Source organism: Condylura cristata, unplaced genomic scaffold, assembly GCF_000260355.1.
Source record: "Condylura cristata isolate star-nosed mole 26May11 unplaced genomic scaffold, ConCri1.0 scaffold00031, whole genome shotgun sequence".
NCBI lineage: Eukaryota > Metazoa > Chordata > Mammalia > Eulipotyphla > Talpidae > Condylura > Condylura cristata.
In genome coordinates, this window is record NW_004567132.1 from 8,714,171 (window position 1) to 8,729,442 (window position 15,272).

The window sequence follows — 15,272 nt, forward strand, 5'->3', positions numbered from 1 at the left end:
ACAGATCAATGGAACAGAAAAGAGCCCAGAAATAGATCCACAGATAAGTTCAGTTGACATAAATATAGTCAGCTGTTCTTTGACAAAGGAGCAATGGTGGTTCAATGGAGAAAGGATCATCTTTTAAACAAGTAGCAATGGAATAACTGGATACACATGTGCAAAACATGAATCTAACCACAGGCTTTCACCTTTCACAAAAAGCTGGCTCAACCTAAAAGTGTTTGTCATGACCATGAATACAACATCCGTGATTCTAACAAAGTGGCAATGATGGCACCATCGTTTTTGAACCTCTAAATCCTTATATGAAAGACACAGTTTTGCTAAATAGAAAAACCAAAGGCCATGGGTAACTAGACATGGATTAAAAAGGGAAAGAGGCTTGTAAGAAAGAAGCACATGCTCCAATGTGTAAATAAAGGTCGATGGTGGTTAATACCTGATGGGCATACCCCAACATTACCTCAGTTAGAAATATTAAAAAATATAAAGTGCTACTTAAAAATGAAAGGGGGAGAAATGAAAAAGAGAATGGCAAAGCATTTTTGAATGTTCTTTTAACCTATATTAGTTACTGATAGTATTAATATGACTATTCTAAGGCTAGTGTATGTGTACTGTGGAATAAAGCAAACGATAAATTAGGGCACAGTATAGTTCATCCCCTGTCCCTGCAAACTAGCATTTTTGGCATGGAATTGAGGAGATACAGATTTAACATAGAAGAGGTTAAGTTAAAATCACAAACTTCTGTATTTGAGTAAGAAGTATAACAATGACTTCACCATGAATACATATGTGTATAAAATCTCTACCTCTCTACTAAAGAAATGAAGAAACAATAACCTACCTGATAACAACAATAAATGTACTTGCTCCCAACTTGAACTTAAAAATATCATTTTTCACTAAAAGAGAGTTTATTGCTAAAATGGCTAATACCAAGGCTGGGGCAGGTAAGGCACAAGAAAGGGAAAAAATTATACCAAATAGCAGGAAGCTAACCAAGACAACTGAGGTTATAGCAAATGGAGAGGCTACAATATTGAAAATAAAACAATCTGAGCTTCTAAAAGAATAACTACAATTTATAAAATCCATCGAGTCTGCTGTGCGTAAGTCCATATACTTATTACATAAAAAGAAAATACTGGAATCTGGCAGCAGAATGAAGACACTGGGGTTGCTTGTCCACAAAAATTCAAAAATAACAAAAGAAAACAACACCTGAAAGATAAATGGAAGACTATTTCATACATCAGGAGCAATGGATAGTGTAAAGGGGTAGGAAAACTGTAATTAAGCAGTGTTTATAGCAATATCAACCTATGAGAAAGAGGACCAGTTGCTATATGGAGCTGCCCTGCCAACTCAAAGGTGTAACTCAACATCAGGAACCTTAAAAAATAGGCACTACACTGGAGAAGGGGGTGCAGACAGTCAGCAGTCAAGACAGAAGGTGCACCACTGCAGAACTACAGGAGTAGGGGTGCAGTGGTGATTCCTGGCTTGAGCCTGGGACTGTCAAACTGGAACATCTGAAGTCTGAACTGGTGGTGACAGTCCGGTTGCACCACCTATGTGTTTTCTCACAGCAAAGGCTATGATTTGTGTCTGCTGACTGTGATATGCCAAATACCTGCCGTCCCCAAATCAGGAACAAAGACAAGATTGAGTATTCTCATTAATGAAAATTTGAAATACCTGGATCATCACAACAGGACAAATGTCCCACAGTAAAGCGCAATACTCAAAAACCACTGTGGTCCAGTCCAAATTGTAGCCATCACCCACCACCAAAGTTTGGAGGGTGAGGCTGGCAAGGGACAAGTATGACATGGTTTGATCTGAGATCTGGCTCAAGGCAGGAGGGGCACAGGGGCACTGTGGATCCCACTGTACACCGTGGGTGACCGCAGTACCATAGAAGGTTTGGCTTCTGTACACTCGCTGGAGGCAAACCTTTGGCACCCTACTGCCCTGGTTCCTTTCTACTTATCATCCCTTACATCAGAACCAGTGCCCAGGCCATTTGAACAGATACAAAGGTGTCAATTTATGAAACAATAGATATTTAAAGATCCTTGGTACAATACTAGGATTATACCCAGCTTTTCATAGGAGGAGCATAAAACCAATTGATTAAGAAAAGGCAACTTCCTGCTATAGACAGTAAAACTAAAAGACAACATATCATAAATACCAATACAAAAAAAAAAAAAAACCAAAAACTGGGGAGAAGTCTCAACTCAGTAAAACTGTTAAATATGACTGATGAGTTTAAGAGAACAATGATAACCATGCTTACCAAATTAACAAAAACCATCAACAAAAGCAGGAACATAACACAGATCAAGAAAATATATGAGTCTGTTACTACTATTGTAAAACTAACAAGCCTAAAAATACTATACCTGAATTAAAAAATACAATAGAGGGCACCACAAATAGACAAATGCCAGATTTGGAGAAAATCAGTGAGCCTGAAAGCACAGTGGGGAGAGCAAACAAAAGAACAACAAAAAGAAAAGAGAATTAAAAAAAAAGAAAATGAAAATGGTGTAAGACCTCTTTGGAGAAAAATAATATCTGTATCATATGGATTCCAGAGCAACAGAAAGAGAAAGGAATGGGAAATTTATTTTAACAAATTATTGCTGAGAACCATCTCAATCAAATATCCTGATGCAAAAAGTCCAAGACTTCCAAACAAAACAATACTAGATCAATATACAAACACTAGACACATTGAACTATTGAATTATTTTCAAACCAATGACAAGGGCAAAATATTCAAAGCATCAAGATAAAGAAGAGTAATCTATAAGAGAATGCTTATTGGACTGCCCATGAACTTTTCAATGGAAGCCTTCCAGGCAAGAAGGAAAAGGCAGGAAATATTAAAAATATTCAGAGAAAAAGATTTTCAGCCTAGAATAGTTACCCTACAAGACTGTCATTCAAGACAGAAGGAAAGGTAAACAGCTTCAATTAAAAGTGAATATTAAAAGAAGTTATCAATTGGTGGTGGGTGATGGCTACCATTTAGACTGGACCACAAAATGGGAATTGTTCTTTTTGGTTTTTTTTTTTTTTGAGTATTGGGCTGTACTGAGGGGCATTTGCTCTGTTGTGATGATCCAGGCATTTCAAATTTTCACTAGTGAGAATACTCAACTTAGACATGGAAACGACATTAAAAGAATTTTTATGAAGCAATAGCAAATCTAGAGGTAACAGACACCTAAATTATACAGTGTGGAAAAGTAGGAGTCAAAATGTGGCCTATCAGAACAAGTTTGAGGTCAAATTATCCAATGGGCCACAAAAATAGTCCATCATACACTAGCTTCAGTAAAACTCTCAAACAAAAAATCAATAGAAGTTAATACATTAAGACAATGGAAATGGAATCTAAACAAAATATAGAAGATAAAAAAATACAAGGATGGTCATATTAAAATAATTTTAAAAACAATAAAACAATGGCAATAAGCACTTATATCTCGATAATCACCTTAAACTGAATGGCTTGAATTTAATAAATGTATTCAGTAGCAGAGTGGTTGAGAGTATTTCACAGAGTGAAATGCTCATACAGTGAATACTCTGTAGCAGAGTGGCTGAGAGTATTTCAGAATGGCTGAGAGTATCTGCTGTTTACAGGAAACTAATCTTACCAACAAAGACAAACCCATACAAACAGTTAAAGACTAGAAGGCAATCCTACAAGCACATAGCAATCATAAAAAGTCAGCAATAGCAATACTTACTTATGAGATAAAATGGATTTCCAATTTGAATAGGTAGTAATAGATATGGATATTACATTTTGATTAAGGTCTAACAAAACAAGAAGAAATAACACTCATAAATATGTATGTACCAAATGAAGGTGCACCAAGATGTATACAGTAAATATTAACAATTAACAGTAATGAAGCAAGATCTTGACAAATACACAGAAACACTAGGGGATTTATAATATACTACTTTAACATCTATGGTCATTCCACTAAGAGTGAATAAATAAGGAGATAACAGCTTTAAATGAGGGGCTCCACAAAACCTAATATACATCTATAGAGCACGCCACTAAAAAAACTGCTGCATATACATTTTTAAGTGCACATAAAATATTTCAAGAATACACCATCTGTCAGGATACAAGTCAACTGTCAATAACACTATGAAGACTGAAATCATATCAAGTACTCTTTCTAACCATAATGCCTTAAAGCTAGAAATCAACTACAGAAAAACCTCAAATACAGGGTGATTAAACAATACCTTCTTAGTAGCTATTGGTTAAAGAGGAAATTAAAACAGAAATCAAAAAATACCTTAAGTCTAGTGAAAGTGAGAATACTAAGTATTGGAATTTGTGGTATGCAGCAAACACAGCCATAAGCGGAAAGATAATTACAATCCAGGGCTACTTTAAGAAACAAGAAAAATCTCAAACAATTTTAATATTAACCTTGAAATAACCTGAAAAAGAAAACAAAACCTTAACTAGAAGAAGGGAATAGTAAAAATAAGACGCTAAACAAAACTGATATGCTTTTAACCAAGTGAACAAAGAAGATAGAAACATTAGTAAACAATTAAAAATGAATGTGGAAACATTACCACAGATACACAAAGGATCACAAGGTTTCTTTCTTTTTTTTTTTTAAGTATTTTATCTTTTTTTTTTTGAGATTTATTTATTTATACATACAGAACTGGGGTACAGGCCAGAGAGATGCGGGGGTGTGGATGTGGATGAAAGGATTCACCAGAGACAGAGTGGGAAGCAGAACAAGCAGACTGACTGAAACACACTGCTGAGTGGAGCAGCAGGAGGGACAGGAGAGGTCAGTCGTGCCATGTGGGTCACCTTGCCAGGGATCAAACGTGTCCTGCAGGGGTTGTGGCTAGCTTCACAGTGCTGCACTTTAACCCGCTGTGCCACCAGGGAGGCCCCGGATCATCAGGTTTCTGTGAATAATTACAGACCAATAATTTCACTGACCTTGAAGAAGTGGACAGATTTCTGGAACAATAAAGTTTACCAAGACTAAACCAAGAAGAAAAAGAAAAGTTGTATAAACTGATCACAATCATGAAAATTGAAACTAATCAAAAATCTCCCCCAAAACAAAAAACCAGAGGGGTTTACAAGCGAATTCTATCAATCTTCAAAGAAAAACTTAGATCCGTCCTGATTAAGTGATTTTTAAGATCCCAAGAAAAGGAAGTGCTCCCTAATACATTTAACAATGGCAACATTACCCTTAATACTGAATCCCAAGATAGCACAAGAAAACCTCAACCAAATAACCGTGATGCATGGTTATGTGAAACTCTTCAATAAAATACTAGCAAATTAAAGACATTCTCCTGAATGGGAGAAAATATCCACATATTAAACAACTGCCAAGTGGTTAATCTCCAAAAAATGTATTCAATTTAAGAACAAAGCCTAAACACCCACTAGTAAGCAGGCAGCAGATGAGAACAGGTAAATAGATGAGTGGAAGCACAGGCAATCCTTTACAATTGTTCAGTTTGATTTTTCTACTTAACAATGAAGCAAAACCAATATGCATTCAGTAGAAACTGTCACTTTGCTCTTTTCTTGGGCTAGCAATATATAGTATAATAATTGTCCTGAGGCTGGCAGCAGTAGCAAGAGGTAGCAAGCAGCTGTTCCCAGACAGCTCCATGATGAGGGTAAGTAACTGACCTGTTACAGGCTGTTACTTGCTTTCAGTAGAATACACCACAAATTACATGACATAGTCAACACTTCATTATAAAGTGGCTGTGTTAATTTTCCAAACTTTAGGCTACTCTAAGTATTCTAAGCACACTTAAGATAGGCTAGTCTAAAATAGGTTGTTTGATAGGCTAGGAGTATTAAATATATTTTGACTTATGATACATTATGACTTAGAACCATATTAAGTCAAGAAGAGTTGTATGTCAATTAATAAATAAAAAAATAATAAGAATACTATTAGGACAGGACTTTGCTATCCTAATGAATCTAGGCACTAAGCACCAATCACTACTAAAATAAAAAAAGAGGTAAAAGAATACACCATCTAATATATCTTGCCCAAACTGACTACTAATTTATAGAATTTCAAAAGAATTTCAAGCACACTGCCCACAACATGCTTATTATGCAAACTACAAAGTCCAGAATGTGGGGCACTACATTTTCAACAAATAAATTTTTTTTGTTTATTTTTACATCATTTTGTACATTTTTTTTTTTCATCTCAATTGTAATCTCCGTGGGTTTCCCATCATCAAGTCACCCATGTGCCATCATTTCAACAAATAAATTTTAAGGAAAGGAAAGGAATGGAGGGGGAAATTCGGAGATTAAAAGAGACTAAAGAGATACACTGAAATGTTTTATATGGATATTAAACTACAGTTTTGTGAATTACATTTAGGAGATAATAACTATTATGACATACAAGAATGTGATTAAAAGTAATGATTGGGGCCAATTTTGGGTCCAAGAAGAGGTTGAGATCATGACAGAGAATGTGACAGCATTTCTGGGTGCCAAGTAAGGCTCTACTTCTTGACCTGAGAATGGCTCAGTTGGCTACCTTTTTTGCTTTTCTTTTTAAAGATTTTATTTATTTATCTTTGCATAGAACTGGGGTGAAGGCCAGAGGTACAAGGAACAGAACAGAACAGAGGTACAAGGAGCAGAACAGGCAGACTGACTAAAATACAGCGCTAAGAGGAGCAGAGGGTGAGACCAAAAAGGTCTGCTGTGCTATATGTGGGTTAGATTCCTGGAGGAGAATCAAACTCAGACATTAGTGGACTCAGACATTAGTGGTGACAGTTTTACAAGGCTGAGACTTAACCCCATGGCCACCAGGAGGCCCAGTTACATTTTTACTTTTGTATCGGTTCCTTCTCTTGTACATTACTACAAGAATAGTTTTGAATTATTATGGGAAAAAAATTATCTTTGTGAAATTAAATTTTTCTAACCCTGACATCAGGTTTTAAGGTTTTGTAGACCAGCTTATGTGCTTTTGAATAATTTGTTAAAGTCAGGTGCCATTTTCTAAGAAATTACTACCATACTTAGAAACATTGCCACTCCATACAGCTGAAAGTTAAAAAATCTGCTCACAAAGGGAAAAGTAAGATATCTTGTTATGACATTTTTGACAAAGTGAATAAATTAAATAGTTCTAGGATCCTAGTTAGCGTTCCAAAAGGAGTTACACAAATGACGTGAGAGATTTAAATAAAAACAACTACCGTTGTTGTATATGGTAATAAATGACTACTTATCATGCACATATTAAAATGACTTTAAAATTAATTGATTGATACTTTTTTCTTTATCTCTATATTATCTACTGCATATTTTTTCAAGATAAATTATTTTCTTAAACTACATAATTTTGTTCTGTGCTTCTAATTAAGATACATACTGTTGTTTAGAGCTCTGTGGTGTGAAATTGAACCAGCGGTTTTCTAATATCCATAAAATAAATTAAAAAATGTTCCTCCTCTGAAAGACAGATAATTCCGTCACAGAGTCTCTATGTCTATGTTTCCTTTGTTTTCTTTTTTTTAAAGCAGCTCGGTAAGCCAATTTTCTACTTAGAATCTACTGTTAAAACTCTCATTTGGTTCAGTATGTGGGCTTTATCCTTTCCATGGTCTGTTATGCAAAAGGGGTGGCTTTAATTTTTTTTTTTTTTAGGTTGCTGTAAAGCAGTGGTTCTTAACTTGGATGCACATGAGAATCACCTAGGGAACCTGTAAAAGAATACCGATGCCTCCTGCCCTCTAGAAATTCTGATGTAACTTCTCTGGGTGGGCCCCTTTGTAAGTACTCGGCAGGTGACTGTAACATGTTGCCAAGCCTAGGAGCCACTACTCAAGGATCTTACCACTGTCCAAATAAAAGCCTATTATCTGACTGAAGTTGGGTGGGAAAAGCTTTTTAAGAATCCTATAGTTTAATAGTCGCAAAAATCAAATTTCTTCTCCATGGGGCTGCAACTTTTTAGCTAGAATTTTAAGGCTTAGGAAAATACTATATATCCGTCACTCTAATGATTAATTTAAGAAGTCTATTGGTCACTAGTGAAAAAAACTTAAAGACATATGCCCGACTTTTACTTTTATAGTCATTTTAGTTGATCCTCAAAAAAACGCTATCATTCACAGTTGAAGATGTCTGCAAATACACATAATAGAAATAATTCCCTAGATATTTCTTTCAAAATATTCACCTTCTGCATACTAATGTTCACATGAGGTCCTGAAAATGAGGTCCTAACAAATTTTGGTTTAATTTTGAGAGAATGAATGAAATGGCCCAATTCAAGACAAAAGCTACTTGTAAAAAAACGTATTATATATACTAATATAGTAAGACTTAAGGAGTACATTAGCTATGCAATCCATGATAAATGGTTAAAAATCACATGTACATATCAGACCAATTTATGAAAGTCTATTAAAATACACAGATAAAAATTTAAGGAAAGCCTATTAAAATACTTAGATAAAGTGGACAGTTTTCCAGAAATACAAATTATAGAAAAGTGACTCAAGGAAGACACAGAAATTCTAAAAACAACTATTGAGAAAAAAATCTATCTTTCACAAAAAAACACACACTAAAATGGTTTGAAAAATGAATTTTACCGAGCCTTCAAGTAGCAGCTATTTTTGGTACTGTTTCAGAAGGGAAAGAACATAAATGTTAAACCAATGCACTCCATAGGGCTATTATAATTTCGATATGAAACTTAGAAATAGTAAAATAATTTAAAATTGCATAGCAATGTTCTATTTGAGCACAGAGTAAAGCCTTTGACTAACTTATGTTCAGCCCTTACTTGTCTAAGTAGAATCCACCATACCCATTGGCTCTCATTCTAGCTTACACACACTCCACACACAGCATCATTTAACATTCTAGTACACTTAACCTGTTTTTCATTGGCAGACTAAGGTCCTTATGTGCAGGGATATTTTCTTACTCATCCCTGCAATGAAATGCAAGGCTAATTCATGGCCTTACTCAATAACTGGTGAATGATGTTTAAAAGAGAGGAAGAAGCTTTCTGGTAGAAATATTAATAATGTATATAGACAGGAGTTAGGAAATAATGAAGCAGTAAGTAAATCAATAGGCTGGAACATAGGTTTGTAAAAGAAAGTAAGACTGGAAAAGTACTTCAGGGCCAGTTAGGGTGGACTTCTCAGTGGAGAGGCTGGGTTTAGTTTTAGCATCCACTATAGGAATTTGAGCAGGAAATGGTGAAACTGAATCAGTGCTTCAGAATATAGATAAGCATGGTTTAGAGAGCTTTCAGGTACCAGGTGGTGACCTATCTGGTTTAATCTATCATTTTAAAGGCTATAAAACAAAGCCAAGAGGCTACCCAAAGTCACAGAAAACAGAATATAACTAAAAGCAAGCAGAAGCTTAGAGAAAATAAACTTGGTTAAGTATACAAGTAGCATATGACCCAACCACAGGCAAATCTAGGTTTGTCCATCTCCAAAGTTCAAAATCTATTATGGATGACACCAGCAAATGAAGTATGTAAGCCCTATGTACATCCTTTTAGAAGAGTCCTAATTTCAGGATGCACTCATTCCCAATAAAGGTAATTCATAACTAACAGCTGATTTAATTGTTTTTACTTTTATTAGAAGACAGGAAATTTTAACACAATTCTTTGGCTTTATATATGGTCATTTTGATCAAATCTTAATTAGCTTAGAACCAATATTATTAGAATGGACATGAACAGGAAGTGAAGAGGAATAGAGCACTTCTTTAGCCTGAAGTATTATAAGTTGTTTTAAGTCGTGCAATTGGAAAGTTCCAGAAAAAACTAACAAAACAATCAACCAAGAGCACATCAGTTTATAAAGTTTATAAAACCAGAGGTAGGTAGGGCTACTTGCTCATTGTTTCTCAGAATACTAATCATGAGAACTAGAAATACTCTTTAAAGCCTAAAAATAATATATTTAGAGAAAATAAGGAACACAGTATTTCTCTCCAGGTAAAAGTTTTAAAAGCAGAAAGAAGAAGGCTTTCTCTCTTTTTTTTTTTAAGGTATAAACAACAGATTTTATTACTCAAAGATACGATACACAAAATACATGTAAGTTCACAATCATCAATGAAAAAGATAATCAACAGGAAAAGATGAGATGAGATTTATCCTGGTCTCCAAGACTGACCTTTATGGCACTCCTGTCTGTGGTAGATGCTCAATTAAGACCACTGCTCAGCAGCCTTTCTTATAAATTTGTGCCCAGTCACAGTACGGCACCACAGAGTCTTGCACAAATTGGACATCTAACTAATATTTGTTTTTATAATATTACTGACTGACTGAAGGTAAAGAAGGGATATAAGCACAGCTTTCATGGGTATAAAATTCTGAGCAAACAGTATGATTGTGTTAGTAATGATATCAGTAAAAGTCACAATACTGATCACTGATTAAGAGTTCATTATACTTAGGTACAGCTCTAAATGCATTTCACTCATTTATCTTTAACTTCACTTTTCAAATAACAAACCTACAATTCACAACACAAAGAGGTTAGTCACTTGTTTAAAGGCCAAAAGCTAGGATTTTAATCCTGAAGTACTATACTCTTAATCACTGTGCCATCTAGGTCAGCCACAAACAGTTCATGTATTCTCTAAAGATGATTAATGTTAAGAATCTCATTTCATATGTAATTTTCTTTTTTGAATATTTGGGGAAAATAAAGTATAAGTTTTTAAATTCTCAATTTTATTTTAGAATAGAAAAACTAATAATCCTATTTTATTTTCTCATCAATAAGATGGATATATTTGCTCTATATTTACCTCCAGCATTCCTTGAGCATAACCCAGAAGCAGCAGATTAGCTCTGTCCTTCTCAAAAGAAATTGGGGCCCAAGGCCAAGCATCATCACTGACCAGTGGCCACCAGCAAACAACCATATCCTGAACACAATTGATAGCTAGACGACGCTTCGTTGTTCTGTTTACTGGACCAGGTATTTCGTAATAGGAAATCTAATGGTTAAAAAAAGAAACACAGAAGAATTATTTTTAAAAGATGAAACCTCCAAGTATTACAAAATTGAAAGCATCCGTAAATGTAGATGAGTGCAAGTAAATATCCATGTTAAACATGAGCTTAAAAAGGTGTCAGAATTTACCAAATTCTTTTGACACATACAAAAAAGACATATGTTCAAATTTCTCCCCATTTTTAGCAGAGGAAAGGAAAGGAGAAATGTGAGTTAGGAAGGAATTGGCTGTAACAATCCCAATCAATACCAAAATGTACAGTCATGGTTGCCTGACAGCATCGACCTACACACAGGATTTAAGACCAGCTATATTAAATGACAAGTTCAGTTCTGCTGACCAAGAGTGTCTGACTACTGTTTAAGACATAACATATTAACAATGACTGACAACAAAAGGAAAAACAACTTGAGGCAAATATCACTTTAAAGACTATATGAGACATATACACATATTCTGCAGAAAACGGATAAGCCACAGCATCATGCGTAAAAGTTTATGCAGCTTTTGAGAATTATGCTTCTCTTTCTTAGGAAGGATTTGTAGAATTTATTATTCAAACTATGTTATTTTGGAACATGGTTATTTGAAAACATAAGCACGGCACCATCTGGGTGACACATGCCAAGGAAATATAGATTGCACCGTATTTCTGCTTAAGGAATTAATGGAAGGTTGATAGCTTGGAAGAAAAAAAAAACTATCTTGCCATTGCTGGTCAGCAATAATCGAACCACTTTCTGGGGATTAAGCGCATGGCTAAGCCTACTGGACCAGACACTAGCAAAGGGCAGGGGGTCTTCTTATCAGAGAAATGCTTCTGGAGCCAGTCTCACTACATGACAGATTGCTTTCATATTCCTGTCTGCAAGGCAACAAAGGATGGCAGTAATGCGATAATGCCAGAGTGCAATGGGTGTTAAGAACCCGTTGCATTTATGTATTGTATTTAGTAAATAATCAGGCTCATCCAAATTGTGATCTCACCACTCAACCAAGGCCATTAAAATCAAGGTTAATGCTTTAATAATCCTCTGCTATTTTTTTTTTAATATGGTCAAAAGGAACCCTTTTCTATTTGCATGGCCATAATATTATTGACCTCTTCATCCTCTGAATGCACATGAAAAGGAACTGAAATCAAAGTAATTACGAGTGTTGTTCTCTCATGGTAAACATTTAACTCCTTGCACTGTCCCTTCACTGTCAAATAAATTGAATTGGATTTTTAAAATGTAGACAGGAAAACTTGTTAAAGGTCAACAGCTTCAGGATATTTACCCTGTAATTTTCTTTGCCAAAATTATTTCAGTCTAACAGAATTAAATTATGGTGAAGCTATAAAGAAAAGCAGAATTATAATACTCTGCACTATTTCCTTGTTTTAAAATACAAGTAGGCAATGACAGACAACACAGATGTACTTAATATTTTGAAGTGTAAATTTGTATATCAATACCATTATGTAACTAGCTATCTTCTTTGAGTGGATCACAAAGGAATTACTAAGTATTTAAAAATACACATATTATTTTCATGTCCTTCTTGCCATATTACTTATGAACTTCTAGATGAAGAAACAAAAGGCTGGTGATGTTAGTCTCTACACAATGCAGATCTTTTATGTTATAAAATTTCATGTTTACCATGAGCTTTAATGGCATTGGCATTCTATCATGATAATGAAGAAGTCAAGTAAAATGAGTAAATTTCTTAAAATATCCTTCCAGTGGACAAATGACAGTTTTTACTAAGTATTAAATATCAGTATTTTAAATATTGAACTAAAAAGCAAAATTGTTGTGGACTTTCCAAAAGGAAGCAGGATACTTCTCCAGTGTCTAGAAATGACATGGAGAGATCATATTCTTAATTTCCCAAATCCAAAGGCAGAATTGAAGCAATTATCTTAATTGAGGTATAAAGACCCATATATTAAATTCATTTTCCACATCTTTTCATAAGAAAAGATGACAATTTCTCCTTGCTCTCATTAACAGGCTGCTACTGTTCTTTACTTAAGGAGATTTTACCAAGCTATTCATCACATTTGACATGGACAAACAAGTTATATAGAATTTTAGAGAGAGCATTAAAAACAATTTAGTTTGAATTACTGCATACTGGTGTGAAAACATCTTAAGTAAACCTACAGTTAGTCATTCTAGAAAAAAAGACCCCATTAAGAATGTTAATACTGTTTTTTGACTAACCAAAATATAGTACATAACAGTGATTTCCAGGTGAAGACCAATATTATCTAACTACTATCGTCATTCCACAAAGTGGTCAAACAAAATCAAATTGTAGTTTATTATCAGATGAATTTTAAAATATACTTTATCCCTTATAAGTATATAAGGGATAACATCTTCCTTGTAAGAACAGATATGCTTAACTAAGTAAAATTAAGTCCTCCCCATACTGGTGAAGACAATATTATCAATTATAGACATTCCACAAAGTGGTCAAACAAAATCAAATTGTAGTTTATCATCATGACGGAGACTCTTTGTCCCTGATCACTGGGGGGCAGAACAGGCAGGGTCTCAAAGTGGGAGCGGCTTCAGCGAGCGGAGATTCCTTAGAAAAGGGGGGAAAAAGGGGGGCAGGTGCAAGGAAGACATGGAAAGACATGGGTGCAAGTCTTCCTGCTCTGCCTAGAGTCTCTGACATTATCAGATGAATTTTTAAATATAAATATACATCTTCCTTGTAAGAATAGATAATCTTAACTAGATAAAATAAAGCCCTGCCCATACCACCACCATATTAATCAAATAAAAAACAATACAGAAGGGCAAAAGGTTAGGTTAAATACTACTATTTCAAAATGTACAAAGTTTCATGCCACAAAACTGACTTCTAAAAATCTCTGCTCTTAATACAGAAACTCTAGGTATGCCATAGGGTGCATCTTTTTTAAGGAAGCTGTATATCAGCTCTGTTCCCAGTGAACAGTGAACTGTCTCAAATCCACGTCACAGAGGCTGGATCAATCTTGCAAACACAAGTCATTGCTGAAAAGAGGCCTTGAACTGAAACAGCCTGGAAAATGTATTAAATACTCATCCCAGCAGAGAGTATGCCTTCTGAGCAGTTAAAACGTAATGTGGCAAAACTGAAATTAAACACATCACTTAAAATAAAAATCCTGCCTTAACAGATGTAAAGTCCCTGATACAAGAAACAAATTACCTGGAGTTAGTGAAGGGAGAGATAGATACCAACACATGAAGGTGATTTTTTTTTTTTTTTTTTGCATTTTCTTCAATATAGCTGGGAGTTGGGGCGAGAAGGAGGTAGGTGTTCCTGCCCCTTGTTTATTACACTTTTCTATTAACCTTTGCAAGTACCTCTCCCTTCTTTCTTTTCCTGTGAAATGAAGCCAGGGCAGCTATCCCAGCTTAGAAAGATGATATAGGGTCTAAGGGAATGAGGAAAATGGGATACACACTCCCACTAGCAAGAATAACACTTTCAAATATATAACTTGCCTCTATCAGTACTACATAAATTGTTGCCAAAACACCATTGTTAGCCCCCTGTAATAAAAGTAAAAGAAAACTTAGGATAGCCACTGTTGCTAATGAATAAAGCTTAATCCTGTAATAACTCTGGATTTTCTGAAATCTGGAAATGTTCAAGAATAATGAACACACTATCAACTCATGTGACACTCTATAATACCTTAATAAATAGCAATCTGACTATACAAATTGAAATCTCTACCTTATAATCCAAGGCTGAGAGTTTTTCCAGTCTTCTGTTTATATCAGGAGAACCCATCTTCTTGGTAAACTGAATAAAACATAGTTTGCTTTGTGCCAAAAATGACAAGATGATAAAGCTGTCTGTAAGGAGAGCTATGGAAAAAGATTTGATAATAGTATCAAGTATTAAGGTAGACTCAAATAATGAATTAACAGATTTTTCCCACTGAAAAATTTTATTTTCAGAACATAAATATTATTTGAAATAACAAAAGTCTCTAGACATCATTATGTTTTACAAGGACATGAAGTAGATCAGGAATAAGCAATAATGATGAACATAATTATGCATGGATTCGTTATTTTCCTGTGAACATTTTAATAAATCTAGTATATACTGATTGGGGAACCACCACCAAATGTGATATATTTGGAAATTAGGGCTAGAAAAGCAT

At 34.8% G+C, this 15,272-nt stretch overlaps 1 protein-coding gene across 2 annotated transcripts in view; it reads right to left on the minus strand.

The window, feature by feature from the left end:
• Positions 1-15,272, minus strand: part of WDPCP (WD repeat containing planar cell polarity effector) — a 198,667-nt gene that overhangs the window by 73,296 nt on the left and 110,099 nt on the right. For both annotated transcript variants that reach the window (XM_012731442.1, XM_012731441.1), the window contains exons 8-9: positions 14,837-14,970; positions 10,895-11,086 (exon numbers count right to left, since the gene is read on the minus strand). In XM_012731442.1, coding sequence (XP_012586896.1) covers positions 10,895-11,086; positions 14,837-14,970 — 326 coding nt within the window. The remainder of the gene's footprint in view (positions 1-10,894; positions 11,087-14,836; positions 14,971-15,272) is intronic.